Source organism: Oscarella lobularis, chromosome 12 (assembly GCF_947507565.1).
Source record: "Oscarella lobularis chromosome 12, ooOscLobu1.1, whole genome shotgun sequence".
Classification (NCBI taxonomy): domain Eukaryota; kingdom Metazoa; phylum Porifera; class Homoscleromorpha; order Homosclerophorida; family Oscarellidae; genus Oscarella; species Oscarella lobularis.
The window spans coordinates 1,030,940-1,051,348 of record NC_089186.1 but is presented as its reverse complement, the minus strand read 5'-3'; the positions used below and the strand labels follow the sequence as shown (position 1 = coordinate 1,051,348).

At 45.4% G+C, this 20,409-nt stretch overlaps 2 protein-coding genes across 2 annotated transcripts; both read left to right on the top strand.

Annotated features, from left to right (window-relative positions):
• The first annotated feature begins 1,921 nt into the window (after nt 1-1,921).
• Nucleotides 1,922-2,383, top strand: LOC136193965 (tropomyosin-like). The gene has a single exon (XM_065982974.1). It carries the CDS (start codon nt 1,922-1,924, stop codon nt 2,381-2,383), a length of 462 nt encoding a protein of 153 aa, XP_065839046.1.
• A 56-nt stretch (nt 2,384-2,439) lies between these two features.
• LOC136193964 (sacsin-like) lies at nt 2,440-19,660 on the top strand. The gene is made up of 11 exons (XM_065982973.1): nt 2,440-2,914; nt 4,715-5,155; nt 5,208-5,329; nt 5,382-5,507; nt 5,813-5,872; nt 5,937-6,005; nt 6,066-6,170; nt 6,434-6,698; nt 6,749-8,443; nt 8,478-8,710; nt 8,840-19,660. The coding sequence occupies exons 1-11, from the start codon at nt 2,440-2,442 to the stop codon at nt 19,658-19,660; spliced, it is 14,412 nt and encodes a 4,803-aa protein (XP_065839045.1).
• The last annotated feature ends 749 nt before the right edge of the window (nt 19,661-20,409 follow it).

Sequence of the window (20,409 nt, the reverse complement as noted above, 5' to 3'; positions counted from 1 at the left end):
TTCTTTTTTTCTTTAGCATTTCCATTTTCGTAGAGGTAAGCAGCGTATTTAGTTTAGCTAAAGGTTAGAACTTTTTACAGTGCATCCCTGTATTTTTATAGTGTTAGGATTTTTTGTAGTGCACGAAGAATCAGGATTTTTAGTCGCTATGGCTGTAAAGAGTAATTTGTAAATAATAAAAATATATAATTATTTGAAAAGGTGGCTCGCGTGATGCATATTAGGGCGGATTCCAGAGGCACGCTCCTGAAAACGTGTCCAGGTAATTGGTTAATAAGGGGCGGGCTTTCGTTGTGACGTAGCGTGTCAAGACCGTATGCAACGAATTAAGCAACGCTCCGTATGACACGTTGCCTGCAACGTGTCATACGGCCATGATCTTTTGCTATGTATGTAGTTTATCGAAAAAATCGCTTCGTTATTGCTTCGAAAAAGCTCAGACGATCGCCTTCGAAGCGGTCGCTTCGTCAAAATCGGACGTCGAAAAGTCAAAAAACGCGACTAAAGGCCCTAGGCCAACGCGCACCCTCAAAAAATAATGCCTCGCTTTTCGACCGTACGGCATCTCTCTTGGGAGACTTGCCTCGGAAACCCAGACCACGGATCCGATCCGTGTCCCCAACTTCCCAGACACATCCGGGGCATGTGTTCTGGAATACAGTGTAGCGCGCTCGAGAGAGTCCGAAGGATAATGGGTGACCGGCTGTGGTCTACTCGTTTTCGGCCTGTGATGGGTAAAGCTATTACCCTTCTTGCGAACGTCCTAAGCGGCAGTCTTCTCGACGAGTTGTTTGCTGAGAAGTGCGTCGAAGAGCATCATTACGATGAGCTCGTTGTGACGATTCTATATACGGGCTGTCTGTGTAGTGACGTATGTGTTTATGTTACGTAGTGTAGTAGTGACGTCAGGAGGTTAATAGCGAATATTAGAGGAGGGGCTCCGGTTCTGGCCAAACTGGTGACCAGGGAGAGTAGCTAAGCAGACGTCAATAAAGCTTAAGTTTAACTAGCTACAGAGAGCGCGTCGATCGAACGGGGCCGTGGCCCGGAAAGGGCTGCGTCCCCCAGCGGACAATCCACGGTTGCGCCAGCGGGTGCGCAGTCGTGACATTTGGTGACAGGAGTCGGATTCGGCGTCCTCCGAAGAGACTGGCGCGTGCGTGAAGGGGCCATCGGTGGATGAAGGAATGGAGCGACGTAAAGAAAGATCGAAAATCAGTCGAGGGGGCGTGAGCGCGAAAGAAGATGCTAGCCGACAGATGGGATCGAGCTGGACGGAGACGCTGACGCGAAACGAAGCATCAGGATGGCGAGGGATAGGACGAAGAGACAAAGGAAAGCGAGACGAGCAGTTCGCAGGGACGAAGAACGGCCTAGAAGACGGAAACGTGGCGGAACAGTGGTGAAAGAGTCAAATGTGGACGGCGCGATCGAAAGAGAGGCGAGAGAGTGATCTTAGAAGGCGAACTTGTGTCGAGCGAAAGCGATTTGAGCGAAGAGACGGTATGATCGGCGCCTTTCTACCCGTGGGAAGAGGGAAAGACCGAGTCGTGGGCGGAGTCGACGAAACAGGTGGGAATGTGCGAGCGAGAAAAAGATCGCAGCGCGTCAAGACTAGAGGGACGAAAATGATGAACGGATCGAGAGCGCATGTGGGCGAGCGAAGAAAGACCGATTTGAGGAGTTCTCGGCGAGGATCGCAAGAAGGGTGTATCCGCGATGGGAGGAGTTAGGAGAGATAAAAAAATGCCGCCTGGCACGAGAGACAGTGGGAGGAGCTAAGGCGTCGGCGAGCGAAATGAGCGAGCGAAGTCGTTAGTTGGCAGGCGGAACAAGATTTCGAGTGACGAAGGAAAATTGTGTGGTCGCGTGCTGTTGGGCAGAGAACGGACTCGACGGAGAGAGAAACAAAGAGGCTCAGATGATTGAATTGAAAAAGAAGACGGATGCGGCTGTTGCGGCGAAAACGGAAAAGCGAAAGCGATTTGAAGAGAGAGCACTTCAAGCGGGACAGGAAGTCGAAGAAAAAACCGTCGATTTGCAACATGCGCAGAACGGTTTGAAGCGCGTCGAAGAGGAATTATCGGCGGCCAACGAAGAAGTCGAAGAATTGGTGAGAAGACTCGAAGCAACGCGAATAGAGACAAGACAACAGGAAGGAGTGATCGAGGAGTTGACAAGAAGAAACGAGGATTTGGAAATGATAACTACTAGTGTCAAGGAGGACTTTGATAAAATGCAGAAAGAGATGATTTCATTGAAACGAGCTAGTCGAACTGAAGGAATGCAGCAGAGAAAACTCCAGGAGAGATTTGACGCCGAAATCATTGCTTCCGCTAAAGCGAAGAGTCAGTTTGTTGAGCAGAATCTCTCAACGAACTGAGATGCACACTCAATCGTTTGCAGACAGAAAAGGATACTCTTGCCTTGCAACTCGAAATGGCCGATGCTTCGGTGGAAAATTCTCATCGAGCAATGAACGTTGCCGAGTCAAAACAATCGGAATTGGAGAGAGAAAAGATGATGATTGAACTCGAATTGCAAGAGAATATGCAGAGAGATCGGATTGAGATGCAAGACAATCGATCTCTATTGCTACAAGCTGAGAAAAAGTTGCAACATTTGCAGAGAAAGAGCGAGCAGATGAAATATCTTCAATCACGATATGAGGATGTGCAGTTGAAATTGGACGAAGTTGAAAATCGTCTTGAAACGACGACAAAACTCTTGGATTTGGAGAAGAAATTGAAAGATTCGGCTGTGAACAAGTTGGCGAGTGTCATGCTTCAAAAAGGACCGCAATCGTTGAAAGTCCAATCGTCGGTGAATTTGCGCAAGAAAGAAGTCGAATTGAGAAAAATGAAAGGGGAACTTCCAAAAGGAACGAGACAATTACTGAAGAGCAACAGCAGAGGTTTGGTCTTCAGGACAAATTGAAGAAGCGAAGCGAGAGTCTGTGCGTGCAATGGAAGAGGTAAACAACAGACGATGGCAGCGCGAAAAGAGACGAAAAGAGAAGGTGATCGAAGGGACACAGAGCGAATGTGTGGCGTAGCGCAAGATTGACAAGAGGAAGTACTGTACACGTTAGCGGAAGTATAGCGGAAGTCGGCTGCTGCAAGAGAAGTTCCGCACTTCGTGAAAAAGTGGTATTGTCGTTGGCGGTGCAGAGGGTTGTGCTACGAGAAGTATGGTTAATCGATTGTTATGCCGTTTCTGTGCTACTGAAATCGCGTGCGTGTGCGTGCGTGTTTGTGGGTTGAATGAACAACGTGGAGCAAAGAAGGTGAACGAGAGATTGAATGACTTCAGGTGCTGTTGAAGCGAACACGGTGGAGAGAAAAGCGAATAGTGACGAACCTAAAGAACAAAATCGAGGAAACTTCAGTGGAGAGTTGGAAGGAAAAAAATGAGCCAAAGAGTCGTTTGAAAGAAAAGCAAAGAGAATGAATCAGTAGCTGCTGGAAAGAGTGGATCTGAGAAAAAGAGTATCAAGGTTAGATAAAGTCGAGAGGTACAACAGAGGAAAAAAATAGGCTAAGTATATGGATACGCGAGTATGCATAGCGAAGTCGTGATGTGCAAAGCTAGTAAGCGGTAGTCTAGGCTGTATGCGGACGCTGGCCTATTGGCACCATTAGCAGAGTGTGCGCGAGAGACGTGATGAGAGGTGGTGAGATTTGAGGTCGTCGCGAGGAAGCTGGTGAGGAGACCTGAAGCGTCGTCTAGGAGTAGTCGTGAGGTAGCCGTTGTGATGTGGGGTGAAGCGGAGCCAAAGAGGGGTTGCCGTGAGGGAGCCAGTGAGATGAAGTTGTGGTGTGATGTGGGCTGAAGCGAAGCGAAGGAGTGGTTGTCGTGAGGGAGCCGGTGTGATAAGGTTGAAGCAATATGTCAGGTGAACCTGAGATTTGTGAGGGAGCCGAGAAGGTGCACGGTGTTACAGACTAGGAGAGCTAGTCTGGGGGGATCCCTGTTTTCAAGTTTTCTGTACGTGGTCCGGACTGTGACTCTATGTTTGTAGTAGTAGGGGAATCAAAGCAAAACTCCTGGTGTTGACGTGAAGATACACGTCAAACTAAGAGGGGAGGAGTGTGACGATTCTATATACGGGCTGTCTGTGTAGTGACGTATGTGTTTATGTTACGTAGTGTAGTAGTGACGTCAGGAGGTTAATAGCGAATATTAGAGGAGGGGCTCCGGTTCTGGCCAAACTGGTGACCAGGGAGAGTAGCTAAGCAGACGTCAATAAAGCTTAAGTTTAACTAGCTACAGAGAGCGCGTCGATCGAACGGGGCCGTGGCCCGGAAAGGGCTGCGTCCCCCAGCGGACAATCCACGGTTGCGCCAGCGGGTGCGCAGTCGTGACATCGTCGTCGGGCTTGAGCGAGAATCCAAGGCGGAAACCGCGCGAAAGCTGTACAGAATACTACGTTGCAAGCCAAAACCGAGCTTTGCCACCTTTTGTGATGTCCTACTCAAAATAAACGGGGGAGCTGGATGTGACCTTTACCTGTGCCTTAACCCCCATTTTCAAAAATCCGCTCTGAGAAAGGCGTCGTTTCGCACAAGGCTACCGAGTTCTCGCAAACGCGGTGGTCGGTGTGGCAAGTCTTTACGTCAAGGAATTCGAAGACGATCAACGACTGTCACTGTTCTGGATCGTGATGACGTTTCACCCAGCGATGAGACTGTAAGCGATGAGACTGTTTTTGTAGACGTCACCAAGGAATTGAAAGATTGGTATCTGCTGCATCAAGACTCCTTTGTTGAGGCTTTGAAAGGCTATTTGCAAGAAGCTCTTTTAAAGCGGGTGAGAATCAAGCACCAATTTCCGCCTACTGTAATTAAACGGAATAATGAAGGGAAAGTTGCTGAAAAGGTCAAAATTAGTATTATGCTTCCTAATATTGATCGCCGACGATTTGAGCAAGAGGAAAAAGACTTCATTCAATACATAGCAAGAATAATGAAAATACGAAAATGCGATATTGAGCTATGTGTTGAAGATGGTTCTTGCATGGTCACTATAACTGTATCAGGAGGTGCTTTTATCAACCTGATGCATCATCTTGGTGACTGTGGGATTCTAAGTGTCTTGCATAAGATTGATGCTGGAGTGTTGATATCTTTTGGGACGTTTCCTTGGGCTCCAATTGGTTTGTGTAAAATCTTTTAGTCGGAAAGGTCTGAGCTGTTTATATATTTTAGGACGTTTAATGCCGGATGTTTTGTTTCAAATTCGTGATCGTGTTCAGGAAAGTCACAGACGTGCGGAGTACAATCGTCACGTGGCCTCGCTGATTTTTGGTGAAATTTTGGATTCAATTTTTGTAAGATCGTTTCCCAGCGGTGTAGTATTTTTGTACCACTTCTTTCGTTTAGTTACCAAAACTCCATGTTATGAAATTGAAGTGTTCTCAAGCTTCTGATCGGATAGAAATTGTTCGTTGTGCAATTAAAGAAAAAAATTCAAAGGGAAACGGATCTGAAGACTCGTTGTTGAAGAAGGTACGTATCCTGAGCTGACTCCCTATCTTCTATACTTCTAATAAATCAGGCAAAACAAAACACTGCTTTGATTCAGAAAACAATTGCGAATCTAAGAGCAGTACATTTAATTATGTTAAACAACTTTCCGTTCCTAATTACTGAATTTAGTGTGAAAGCAAGTTTTTATGCTGGTTGGCAACAAAAGGCTATTGGCAATCATACTATCAATGGCTTAAAAGTGACATTATTTTTAATGTCAATATTTCCAATCAGGTCTTAGGAGAAGTGAAGTGTATGTGTCTTATCGTCTAATGTTGTTCTAGGAAGGAAAAACAGCTTTAACATTAGCCTGCAGGGCTAAACCGCATTCCGTTTCAGATACGGTGAGTTCATAAATTTGGTGCTACTATCGAATGACATTTTATACTATTCTTAATTAAATCGCAGTCTCACATACTAAATGTTCTTCAACATCTTGTTATCAAGAAAGGCGTCAAAATTAATCAAGTTGATGTGGTATTTTTTTTAATTAACTTGATCGTGCAGACGTATTCTTTTACCACTGTCTACTCTTAGAACGGAATGACACCACTAATGCACGCATGCAATTCATTGCGTCCTTTTTTTGCCCTTGTTCAGCAAATGATATATCTAGGAGCCAATGTTGCTGCTAGAGATTACGTGAGCCACAATATCAATTTCTGTCCTTCTTTCATTTGCCACTCTAGATAAACCGCAATGCGTTGCATTTTGCAGCAACTAAAGACAGTTCAGTTATCCGGCTTCTGCGCTCAAAAATGGCCCGTTTATCAGGAGGAGCGTTCGGACAACGGACGCCGCCACTCAGCAAATTATTTGGGGACATTCTCGAGAGATATCCAGAAGGAGGCCAAATCCTCAAGGTCTTCAATACGCACCATGGAATAAACTAATCGTTTGATTAGGAACTTATTCAAAATGCCGACGATGCAGGTGCAACTGAAGTTCAGTTCCTATTGGACGCAAGACCTAATGCATACGGAAGAGATTCGGTCATCAATGCCGAGATGAAGCAATTTCAAGGTCCGGCTCTTTATGCCCAAAACAACGCTGTCTTTGCAGAGAAGGATTGGGAAGGAATTCAAAATCCATATCAAAGCGCTAAAGAGGAAGGTCCAATGAAAATAGGCCGCTTTGGAATCGGTTTCAGTTCCGTGTATCATTTGACCGGTAAATCGCACGTGGTCACTAATTTTTTAATCTCACTGGCTGCCTTTCAGATTTACCAAGTGTTGTCAGTGGAAAAATTGTGGGATTTTTTTACCCTCACGAGAAATACGTTGCTGAAGGAGAATCCGGTCGCTCTTATCTCCTCAGTGACGCGAAAGCTTTTCCGGATCAGTTCGCTCCATACAACGTTCTTGGCTGCAGAGTTTCTGACGGCGACTTCAAAGGGACGCTCTTTCGTTTTCCGTTGAGGACGAATGGCTCAGCGTCGGAGCTGAGCAAGAGAACTCATTCACCAGCGACTATTCGCAGTCTGTTTGAGTCCTTCAAAGCCGACGCTCATCTCGTTCCTCTTTTTTTGAAGTCCGTGACTTCTATCAAAATTCTTGAATGGAGTCCTGGCGAAGCAACCCCAAATGAAGTATTCAGCGTGGCTCTTGGAAGCGATACTAAGCATGTCGTTGAAGAAGCACGAAGACGACTAGAAATTGGTATCAGAAAAAACCATGCACTAGTGCAAGAAATTTTCACCGTTAGCGTCACGTCATGCAGTCGCAGTAAGGTTCCTATAACACAGCGCTGGCTACTTGCACACTACGTCTCTAAAGAAAACGCCAAAGTTGCACAAATGGCTATAGAGTTGAATCAGTTGCCTTGGGTTGGACTTGCCCTTCCCTTGAAGCCTTTCACTGAGCAGGCAGATAGCTTGGGTCGAATTTTCTGCTTTTTGCCGCTTCCTCCTGGCAATGACGATAGCACCAATACCGGTTTGCCTGTACACGTTCACGCATCGTTCAGCGTAGCAGACAATAGACGCAAGCTGAAGTGGCCTGGAACTGACAGGCAGGTCGATGAAAAGGCGCTGTGGAATTATATGTTGCTGGAGCATTTAATTGTTCCTGCTTACAGTGGGCTAATTAGAACAGCTGTTTCGCTTTCTCTTGGCCACACGAACGTCTATAGAGCTTGGCCGCGTCCTAGTGACGTTAAAAAACACTTGAAGAAGACAGTGCTGCCTGGATTATTATCTGAACTGAAACGGAACGAGATTCTTTGGACGGAAGCACAGGGAGGAAATTGGATTAAACTTTCAGATTCTGTTCTGAACGACTCTTCAACGATGGGTGAACATAAGAATATTGCATTTGAAGAAATGTTGGTTCTTGGAGAGAAGGTCGTGCTTGCTCCAGAAAATGTCTTGGAGAGTTTGGAGTACGTCAACGCTAAGTATAAAACTTTTGACTCGAAGTATATTCGCTCTGCACTCAAGGATAATTCCCACTATCAGACTCTCTCGCGTCGACAAAAGCTGAGTCTACTTCATTGTGTTCTAGCGGACAATTCCTTTTCAGATTTAGACGGACTTTGTCTTTTGCCAGTGAGCAATCTAACGTTTGTCGCCTTTCGGAGTCGTCAGAGGTACGTTCAAGGTGAAGAGGTTTACATTGCAGGTGAAGAATTTCCTCTGTCTTTGTTTCCTGGGATGGAAATGAAATTTCTTGACGCGTCCGTTGAAAAGCCGCTGTACAAGAAACTGACGTCGCGTTCAAGCTGCACATCCTTGCGACTGAAGCACGTGGACGTTCACAACGTCTCCAAACTTCTAAAAAGCGTCTTTGATAAAACTTGGACTGCCATAAAACGTGACGTGAGCACTGTTTATTGGAATCCCGTGCAGCATGGTCATCCAACTAGGGAATGGATGCAGCAACTGTGGCAGTGGCTGGCAAAGCATCGTGGTGTTCTAAGTGACTTCATTGAGTACGCGATTGTGCCTTTTAGCCAATGCACAAGGTTGCATGGCTCAGCTTGTTCGTCACGAAAAGATTATCTTTGCTCGGCACGACTCGGCTTCGGTTCAGCTGTCGTCTTCGTTATCGGCGGCTCTTGCAAACACCGGATGCGTTGTTCTTCAAGACTGTCCCGAGTACGTTTCCTCAAATGACGAATTGACAGATTACATTTGGACTCCACCGAGCGTTCTCGCGTGTCTTGCCAAAGTGTCGGCATCTTCGGTGAGCTGGTCTGATCGACAATGTGAAGAAATGCTTTTCTTTCTATACAGCATCATCCGAACTAATCCGCCGAAAGATATCGAGGAGAGACGTAGTCTTTTATATATTCCTTTGTTTCGTCTTTATCAGACAAATGCTTTTGCAAGCCTTAAGCAGTGCACCAGTTTTGCCCCTCGCTCGTTAAAAAAAGGTCTTCCTATTCGCAGGGATCTTCTGGCGTCTCCCAATCACGAGGAATCAGCAATTTTGAAGTTCCTTTCGGATTTCGTTTACTATCGTTCCTTGTCGGACGTTTTCCTAATGTTCGTCTTTCCTGATTTTTCGACATATTCAAGAGACGACCGGACCACAGTAGTGGAATATCTACTAGATACTGAGCAGCAAATCGATAATGCTGTTTGGGAGAAAATGGCGAGGTTGGAGTTTGTTTCTGTGTCCGACGGCTCTCTTAGAAAACCGTCGGAAATTTTCCTACCTTTCGGAATACAGGCAAGGCTTCTTTCTAAACAACCGGTTTTCCCAACAGGGCGCTTTGATCCCTCTTTTGAGTACGGTCGCAAGCTTTTCCGCACCGTAGCCGCTCGCCAGCTAGAGTCTATTACTGCGTCAGAACTTTTTGAAATTGCCGAATGTGCGTCGAGAGGGGATATAGATAAATGTGAAGCACTGTTCCACCTGCTATCTGGCAACCTGTGGGCAAGGCAAAAACTAGCAGACACTGTTTGGAGACAGGATCGGTCATCCACTTTAACTTATGCAGATCGAGTTCGTGAGCTAAACTGGTGTCCCGTTGAGAGCCAACCGGGAGAAATTTGCAGTGTTCTTCCATGGAAAGCTATCTCTACAAGAGCAGCTTTTCCAAGGGACGTCGTCTGCACTGTGTCGGACATGGGAGTGTCTCTATTCGATTTATCTTGCCTCGTTGGTAGCAGCGCATTCATAGTCAAAGGTGGAGTGGTGTGCGATAAGAGCTTGATGCAGCTTCTCGGACTTCGACTTCCCGCACTCAGCGACGTCATGAATCAATGGGAAAGAGCTATTAAGCATTACAGCACGCATCCGTCTCCGGGAGAATTTGATGAGTTAATGGAGTCTTTCTTCAAAACACTTCTGAAGTTAACCGACTCCTGCTGGACGCTTCTTTCATTGTGTCGTGAAATATCTAAACGTTTCAAAAATGCGTCGTTCGTCTGGCTTAACGAAACTCACGGTTTTGTTCGTGCAGACCAAATTGCTCAGTCAAGTCTTTTTCGGTCTTCCTTGGAACCTTGGCTCTTCAAGATCGACCGGTATCCTCATTTGAAGCAGCCAAACCTCGTCAAAGTTTTGACTATTCAAGAAGAATTCACTCGATCGGACGTTCTTCGGGTTCTAAACGAAATCAAGTATGCTCATGAGAGCGGAGAACCGAAAGCGAATTTCCAACGAGATTTGGATCTGGCTATTCAGATCCTGAATTGGGTGACAGAAGAGTTCGCCGTTCTGCCAGAGCATGTAAGAGAAAAAGTTCTCGTGCCTGTTGACAACTACAGCGTTCTTGATCTTCAACCCTGTTCCAAAGTTATGTACTGTGATGCCGAGTGGCTCCGCTCTAGAGACAAAAGTTCACTTACCGACGAAGATAAAGTGATTCACCGAAAAATTACACACGACACGGCCTACAAATTGGGCATTCATTCGTTGAGCAAACGTCTGGCTCCATCAGACACTCTTGACTTTGGCCTTGAGCAGCTCGGTCCCAACGAACGTCTCACAGTTCGCATCAGCAACATTCTGGCTGAATATGAGGACGACGCCGGCGTCTTCAAAGAACTTGTTCAAAATGCCGACAATGTTGGTGCTACCGAAGTGTCGATTCTCATTGACTGGCGCGAAGGGGGTACATCTTCTCTCCTCTCGCCCGGCATGAAGCACTGCCAGGGGCCCGCTTTTTGGGCTTACAATAATGCCACTTTTCGCGACGAAGACTTTGTAAATATTGCCAAGTTAGCAGGGAGGACGAAGATGACGGATATGAACAGGATAGGACGATTTGGGCTGGGTTTCACTTCGACGTATCATCTGACTGACGTTCCCAGCTTTGTAAGCCGAAACTTTGTCGTCATTTTCGATCCTAATCGGTACCATCTTGGGAATCACATCACAGATCCGTCAAAACCTGGCGTAAAAATTGATTTCTGCACAACGCCGATAGCAGAAACATTTCCCGATCAATTTCAGCCTTACGAAGGTGTCTTTGGCTGCAGGTTAAAGGAACGGCAAGCATTTCCTGGTACCTTGTTTCGTTTTCCTTTGCGGACCTCCTATCAAGCTTTCAGGAGCGAAATAAAGAGTGAAGCTTACGACGAGCGTCGCGTTCAAAACACGCTCGACGCCCTTAAACAAGTCAGCGAAAAAATCTTGCTCTTCCTGAATAATGTTCGCTCAATCAATGTGTACGAACTGAAGAAAGAGTCGTCGTCGCCGATGAGCGATCGCGTTTTTTTATTCGGAGTGACGGCACGCGAAGAAACGCCTGATTTTCTGAGTTCGACCGTGAGGCAGTCTCAACTGTTTGATCTTGCTTCTGAGGCGGTTCGCAGTCGTCAGATGCTTCCTTGGACTAGCGCTTCCTCTGTACGCTCTATTGAATTCCGTGACGCTCTTAGTAAAAAAGCCGAACGATGGGTTGTATGCTCTTCGATTGGACGGAATCAGTGTCTTTCTTTGGCCCGGTCACCAGATGGACGAAAGAGCGGTTTGGTGCCTTTTGCTGGAGTTGCTGCTAAATTTTCTTCTGGCAAGGCCGCCAAACTTGTTCCTGTAGATGGCGAAATTTTCTGCTTTCTTCCTCTTTCGATTCCCACCGGGTTACCTTTTCACGTTAACGGATTCTTTGCAGTTTATTCTAACAGACGTGGCTTGTGGTGGCACAATACGGAGACTGTGACTGAAGAGAAGAGAGCCATCGACGTGAAGTGGAACGAAGCGCTTATTACGGATGCTCTGTCAAAAGCAACCACTGGTATGCTACAATCAGTGACGTCACTTGTGCAGAATCCGCTGCTTTGTGACTATTACCGTCTCTGGCCGGACGTTTTTTCTGCGCAGCTTATGTGGAGACATCTTGCTGAGGCTTTCTACTCCGCTGTAATCAAAGAGAATCTGGCTCTTTTCAGAACGACTGGTGAATGGATTGCCCTATCTGAGGCGCTGCTTCTTTCATCAGAGGTGAAACAAATTCCTCATGCCGAGACTTTGACAGACCTTTCGTTTCCTAATTATGCTTCTATTCCGGACGGTGCTAGTCATGTGCTAAAGGGATTGACTTTTGTTGGCAAAGCTTTTCTTCGCAAAAGACTTCTGACAGTGGAATCATTTGCCGAAAAATTACTTCCCAGCGCACTGACGCTATTTGAGGCGACAAAGAGAGATGAACTGATTTGCGCTGTCTTGAAATTCAACGCGTTTTCGTCTCTTCAGTTATGTAGAATTCTCAAAGAAATGTCTTTCGTTCCTTGCTCGCCAAACGGAACGCGCTTCTCGCGACCTTGTTTTCTTATTAAACCTGACTGCGCTGCAAAGGATTTATTCAGTGAAGAAGACGAGAGATTTCCTTTTCAGAGTTATCGGAACCCTGACATACTCCAGGTTCTGACAGTCTTGGGGATGAAAACTTACGATCTTTTAGACTGGGATGACGTTACTGAGCGACTGTTAGGAATAAGTCACATTTCAGACGACGGCAAGATTGGAACTCGCTTTCACGCAGTTGCGACGCTGATGGAAAAGTTGGATAGATCTGGAAAACCGTGCAGCCTCTCTAAAAAAGCGGAAATCCGATCTATTGAGTGTTTGCCAGTGATGAAGTGTCCTGAAGAGTATCCATTATCACATGATTGGTTTTCCGACGTTTATCCTACAAAACGATTTGTTGCTTCTTCTGCCCAAGTGTTCTATAGAGAATTTTCTCATGAGGTTGGAACGCAAGGAATTATTTTGCAGCTGCGACGGTCAGACTTGGAAGGTCACTGCTCGTCTGTTTTACCTCTATTTGGAATTGAATCTCCCCCGCTCGCGTTGGTACTCGAGCATCTAGAAACGGCTCTCGAACGCATTTCCGCTGAGGAAACGGTTTCTAAAAGTCTTGAAGATTTGATTTACGCGGTGTATAAAGAGCTTAATGAACGTTTGCGAGGTGGAGAACTTACAAAGATAATCGTCTCCGGAGCTTCTTTCTTGTCCGGTCGAAAGTGGATTTTAGTTCAAAACGGAATTGTCAAGCCGTCTCAGGTGGCTTTTGAATTTAGTGCTGATATTTCAGCGACAAAGTACTTGCACTCTGTTCCTCAGCAGCTGAATGGCGTGCGCAGTCTTCTTGAAGCAGCTGGTGTACGCCAGCGCTTTGAGAAAGAGGATTACGCATGGGCTCTGAAGCGAATGGCTGAAGACAAAGGCCAGGAAAAACTTACAGATGAAGAAGTCTCCATAGCGACTCTCTTTATTCTAAAGTTGTCATTAAAGGAGGATAAAGAATGGAGAGAAAACCAACGAGGCGAGAAAGAAGTTCCTCTTATTTCGGAACATTTCTTTCTACTCCCAGCTTCTCAATTGACCTACGTCGACGCTTTGTGGGCCCGTCCTTCGGGAGCTGCAGCGAGAGACAAGGCTTTTGTTAGCAGCCATCTTACGAACAGTTACGCACTTCTTGAGTTCGGAGTCGTACCTGCGAGATCGAGAATTGTTGATAGTTTCTCGCAAGAGTTTCCGGGAGATCCTTTTGGGCAATTCGAACCATTAACTCTTCGCATAAAGAAAATAATAGCTGATTATCTTTGGGGCGTGCAAATTCTCAAAGAACTGCTTCAGAACGCAGACGACGCTCAAGCTTCTACTCTCCATATCATATTTGACAAGCGAGTTCACGGGAAAAAGTTTCTAATGAGCGATGCATGGAAAGATCTGCAGGGGCCAGCTCTTTTGGTATACAACGATCGTCCCTTTACTGAAAAGGACATCAAAGGCATTCAAAATCTTGGGCAGGGAAGCAAGCGGGATGACTCGTCGACAACCGGCCAGTATGGAATCGGATTTAATTCTCTTTATCATATTACTGACTGCCCTTCCTTTATTTCTAACGACGACACTTTCTGCGTCTTGGATCCCCACTGCTGGTTTGTACCGGGGGCAACGATTGATAAGCCCGGCCGCCTTTTTAGGCCAACATTGGAAAATGTTTGGAAGAGTTTCAAGGACATGAAGTCTTGCTATTACTCGGTCCTTGATCCCGACGTCTCTCTCAAAGGAGGAACGTTGTTCCGATTTCCATTGAGAAATAAACAATGTGCAGCAAGATCTGGCATTTCTAGAGACGAAGTTACAATTGAGGCGATTGAAGCCCTTCTGGACGAATTCGCCGCCAGCTCCGGCGACATTCTACTTTTTTTGAACTTCGTGACATATCTAAAAGTATCGGTTATCGAAGAAAATGGCACTCGCAGAGAGAAGTTTTCTGTTCGAGCTGACATCGACGCTGCCGATAAGGCAAAGAGAAAAGAGTTTACTCAGAAACTGAATGAACTTAAAGACGTCGAAACGAATTGCATTCCTCTGTATCATGTCAGTTACAAAGTGTCTCTCTCATCAAAGCGTGTCGTTTTTAAAGGCAAGAAGAGAACTTGGCTTGTTCATCAGTTTATGGGAAAAGAGGATACGGATAAGAACTTTAGCAACGTCGCAAAGCTATCTCTGTTTCCAAGAGGAGGCATAGCAGCTATTTTAGGTGAGAAAATTAGACACGGGAAAGCCTTTTTTTATCTCCCTCTTCCGGAAAACATACCTCTGCCTGTGTATGTCAACGGGCATTTTGCCTTAGACTCGGATCGTCGGAATCTCTTTCGAGACACTGCTGCTTCTAGTAATTCAGGAAGAAGCAGATTGTGCGACAAGAAGCAAGTTTGGAATGAGGAACTTATTGATTTGAGCATATCTCCGGCGTACGCAAGATTTATTGAGGAGGCGAGAGAGTACGTAATGCGTGACGTTAAAGGCTCTGAGACTTTAGCCAAGAGACTCTCTTGGTTTCATTCTCTCTTCCCCAGTTGGAGAGAGGAGACGACGTACTGGGATCGCCTTTCTCGTGCGGTCTATTTTAATCTGATTTTCAGGAAATCACCGGTTCTGGCTCTCGTGAACCGTCCCTTGTCTCTTCCATGGCATGTCGAACGTCAGAAAGAGCCTCTAACGATTTACACAAAAATGAAAGCGCGTCTTTCTTCTACGCCTTCTTTAATCTGGCTTTCACCAGGTTTAAAAGAGGCGGAAAAAAGCGTTCAGTCTCCTATGAGATGGAATTCAAGTATTCTGGACGGCTTTGGAACTAGAGATAATTGCGGCGAACAATGTTTCGTTCTCAAGTCGCTGCTCCTCTTGCTTGGATTCCCTATTGTCGCAACATCGGGGACTATATGCGAAGCGCTAGCTGAAGTGCCAAACTGCGGCCTTCAAACAACAAGCCGAGAGTCTGTTTGCAATATTCTTAATAAGTTTACTGAGCAGAAGTCGTCTAAGCTTGTCCTTGGGAAAATTGAGAAAACTGTTTTTAAAATTCCAGAAAATGTTGATTTTCTGCTGCAGTTTTTGTTTTGGAACTACGGAAAAGTTGAAGAACAGCTCTCGTTTAAAAGTCTGAATAATCTTCCTTTATTGTTGACAGCAGACGGAGTCCTAAGACAATTTTCCGAAGAAAACTATGTTTATTTTTCAAGGTTTCTTCAGCTGTTGCCTCAAAATTTATTCCTTCATCCTGCTCTACGACTATCTTCGCTCAGAAACTACAATTTTCAGTCACCTGCAGTTAGACAACTTACTTCTCCTGAACTCCTGCAATGTGTTCAGCATTTAAACATTTTTGATTCCATAACCGTGGGCAATTACAGCGAGAAAACAGCGCTACTCCGTCCAGATGATTCCTGGGTAAAGTGCTTTTGGGAATTTGTTGCAGCACAAGGCTCTTCAGAATTTGAAGAAACAATTCGACTCTTTGAAGAGATGCCTGTTATACCCGTCAAAAGTGCCGTTCGTTCTTTCCGAGCTCCTGCAAAGCTTGGACATACTATTTTCCAATCTTCTGGCGGTAACGCTCCTGTGGAAACTGTGCTCAAAGCAATTGGAATTCCTTTTCTTCGATTTGATGTTCTGTTTGGACGACAAGCCACATCTTACCTGCAGAGAACGATCACTTCTTCTCTTGTAGAGTCAAGACTTTCAACTATATCTAAGCCCGACAGATTGATTGGCGCTTTAGTCCATTTGTTTAAAGCGCCCATAGGTTTGCTTATCAAGGACAGCTTTACTTCTGAAGCAGCACAGCAGATTCTCAGATACTTCAACACTCATATAAGTTTCTCTGGTCAAGCATACTGCAGTCTGAAGCGCATCAAATCATTGCCACTTTTTGAAAACGTGGCAGGACGATTCATAAGCATTGGCCAAAAGTATGCCCTGACTCTTCCGGACAGACTGCCCATGTTTGGCTTTGAGCAGTGGAGGAAAGCGGCGTCGAATGCGACTGCGAAAGAGATTGAATTTTTGAAGAGAAAACCAGATTTGAATAGTCTCAACAAGTATTTCGGACTAGATGACAAATCTGTCGATGACATTTATGTCGAATTTATTTTGGAGCAGTTCTTTGTTCTAACTCAAAAGGATCGTATGAGGCATCTTGTATACTTGGCCAATCGTTTCTCAGCTGAAGCAAGATCGGCCACCACAAATGCTGTTCTTGAAAAACTAAAATCGGTTCCTTGTTTTTTGCGACGGAGTAAACTGCAGTGCGTGTCGACGTTTTTTGACCCTTCGGTTCCCCTGTTTAGTCTTATGCTTGGCAAAGAATGCTTTCCACCGGAGGCTGAGACTGGTTCCCCAGAATGGAAGCTTTTTCTTCGTCAACTTGGACTTCAAACAGTTGCTAGTGAAGAAATGTTGATTGATTTTGCCACTGAGCTTGAAGAGGAAGGAAAGAGGTCTATGAGCCCTGAAGACTCAGGTAAATGGGAGGAAAAATCAAAGATTCTTTTTAGTCATCTTTTTGTCAATTATCAAAATTGCGCGTCGAAAACGTGGGGTAAATTTGGCTCTATTTGTTGTGTGCCTTCAAAGGAAGTAAGGAAAGAACTGACTTACATTTCGCAGCCGTTTGGTTCAAAGACGGGCGGCGTGGCGACGAGCTTCAAAAAATGTGTTTTTCCTAGTGAATCCAACGAAAGGCTTTGTTGGACATCACGCAGTTTGTCTCCTTTTTGGGACGAAGTAGCTTCTTTGGATTCATGCCACCGAGAATGGCTTGGACTAGCAGTGAAGCCGAATTTTGGCGATGTCCTGTCGAATATCAGAACCTACGTTTATGCAGCGATGGCTGGCATTCTCAAACCGGAAGAGAAGCCCGACTTCCAAATCGTTTCAGAAATAACGAGTATAACTCTATCCGTTTTAGAATATCTTCAAGTCCGCCTTAAATTTTCTGCGATTGACAGGAACTTACCTGATTTGACATCGGCAACAGACTTACGCAATCCGGTGCATTTTGTAAGAAAATGCCCTGACGTGGAGTCCAAAGAAGCTGTGAAGTGCCTGCACACACTACCGTTTGTTTTTATTCCTCGTCTTGTCGAATTTGCGTCTCCAATCCAAATTGCTCGGAAAGTAGATAACGAAATGCCTCCTTATCTGTTTGACTTACCTGATGCCTATGCGCCGTACAGCAATGTTCTTCGACTTCTTGGCATTGACACGGAAGCGAGACCGTTTCACTACGCCCGTGTCCTTGAAGGCATATTTTGTCATAGCGGAGGAAGCGAACTTAGTCCCAGCGATTACGAAAAAGCCGTTCTGGCGACTGAAAAATTGTTTCTATGTCTCAAAGAAGATCGAGAAGTGTCTGTAAATTCTCTGCGTCCTCTCTATCTTCTGACACGCAGAGATGAGCTAAAATTGTCAAGCACTCTTGTTTTTCTAGACAATGGAAAACACGAGAATATTATCAGCAACTTGCCATACGATTTTCTTATCGATCTACAAACGTGCAAATTGCCAACTTTTCGTGAGAGTACCGTTGATCTTCTTCCCGGAGAACTTCGCCCTATAATGTTTTCCAGTCTTGTCGGCGAACGCATCAAAGAAGAAACCGTAATTAAGTCATCGAGCGACGAACACCATGTGTTGGCTGGTGGTCTCGAAGATTTTATAAAATCTGAAGCATTTATCACTGGCATAAGAAGCGTTTACGTTGACCAACACCGGACTGACTTGATACCTCCTATCTTGTCGAAAGGATTTGAGACGTTGGCTGAAAGCTTTGAAGTCGAATGCCTGCATTCTTTTTGCACTTCACTCGTTGTTTTCTCCAGTCAAGAAGAAATAGGCGAAACGTCACGAAGAGACATTTTCCTAAAGTCTACTAGTAACGAAGAAGATCCAGGTCCAGCTGTACTCTTCATAACAGAATCCTTTTTGAACTCGGCATCAGTGCCCGGCACCACGTTTTCAGAAAAAGTCGTTGAATGCATTTTGAATCTTCTTCAAACTTCGTTCAAACGAGACAGCGTCATTGTTGGTATGTTTTCTTTAGATGATTATGCGAGAATACCTTCCTATTTGAAAGATCGGAATATCAAATTTCTTGATTTGTTTGAAGAGGACTTTTCAACGAGTCGTGGACTAGGAAGAGTCGTGTGCGGACGACGGCTTTTTTCTATCCACGAGCGACAAATCAAATTCGATTTCAACTTCAAGTTTGAAGTAGACGAATGGGTCTCTTACGAATCAGAAGAAGATGCGTACATTTACGCGAAAATATATCACAAAAAGTACGAACGCGATGGGGATGCCGAAGACCGTTCATTTAGGGGAATACCTACGTATATCATTGATATCGGCCAAAGAAATCCTATTGAAGCTGATAGCATGAAAATTTTCAAATTCTATACAAATCGTCCGGCGCTGACTCTTCTAAACGTTGCTGAAGAATCGCCAGTTTTCAGCAAAAGCACAGAAGTACAGAAAGTTGCAGTTTTCACAGGAGAACAAAGCGCCGACGATTCAACTCCGTGTTTAACTTTGAAAGCGAAAAAAGACGAGATTCGAAGGTTGCTATCTAAAATATGGGCACTCAAAAATGAAGACGACCAACGGAGAGCAATCAAACGGCTATTCTTACAGTGTCATCCTGACAAAAGCGACGATCCTGACGCAAGTGATCTCTTCGTGTTTCTTAGGGCCCAAGTCGATGGGGGGCCCCCGGCCCAGAATGCAAGTGCAGCTACGTGGGGTAGCACTCCGTATTCTTACAGTGGCTTCTATGACGGGTGGAATAGCTACGCGGAACGTTTTGGCCGGCATCCGCGTCGATCTGAGGAAGCCGAAACGTCGCCTCAGCCACAAGCTACATCTGGCCGATTCCGGTCTCGATCTCGCCGAAAGCAATCGGATCGTAATTATTTTTGCCCTCCGGCTACTCCGCGTCTGACTCCGAATCCAAAATGGGGAACAATGTTTATTAGGCAAGCGGAAGCTGATTTGCTTGCTGCTCAAGAGCACTATCAAAGGCAATGCGAAAAAGACGCTGCCGGCTTTCCCAAGAATTTTGCTTTCGTATGCTATCTGTGCCACGAGTGTGTCGAGAAAGCGTTGAAGGGCATTTTGCTTTGCAAGACGGGATTAGATCCTAAGCGAACAGCGGAGAGAAAACTACAGGCTCTTCTCCACGCTTCTGATTACGTCGACCGTCATTCAAAAGATCTTATCGATTTTGTGCTGCTTCTAAATGACGAGGATGCTACGAAAGCTCGAGTTCCGGCTGCTGACTCTGCATCGGAACCGGCTTCATCGTACATGAGGCATCAAGCTATAATCGCTTTGGAAGGCGCAGAAGGCGTTCAGAATATTGCTCGTCAAATCTTTCTCACCATATAAGGATTTTTCCTCTAGGGTTATAGGGTTATAGGTACATTCCACCCCTTCTAAATCACCGTAAGTTCCTCTGAATATAAGCCGTATTGCCGTTATGCCGCCTACACTTAATTAAATACCAACTAGATACTGCGAATGGATAATTTTTAATGCCAGTTATAATATAATAACTTTAGTATTTCAAAGCAGTGGCGACAGCTTGACTGATATCGCAGTTATTTTGCACCATCAGGCATGTGCCGCCGCTGTGGGTCACTTTTCTTACACTATAGAACAGTTCTTTTCGGCGATCGAGCAACCTGATTAATTATTTTGACATTGACAACCCGGGAGCAGGGCGCATGCTCCGCGAGATTTCTCGACTGCTCCGTCGCTTTCGGACGATATAAGCTGTGCAGTGGTCTCTTAGAATAGGCATCTCGACGAGACGTTGTCTGTTCGACGCCAACGCTTCGCAGCAGCGCGTCAGCAAGCGTCAAATTGAAAAGGCGGCATCCTCGAAGACGTAGAGCATTCTAGCTCTCGAAGCCAAACGAAGTTCGAACGGGAGGCGCGCGTTCGTGTTCATCTAGCTCTCGAAGCGAGATCGAAAAGATTGAGTAGACAGTAATATATACAGTACTAGAGTCCCGTATCTAGTTTGGAACGCATCAAGTTTGGAACAGGCGTTTATACCCTAAAACAGACTAGGATAAAAAACGGTTAAAAGCGAAAATGTAGCACAATAACTCACAAATCTTCCTGTAAAATTG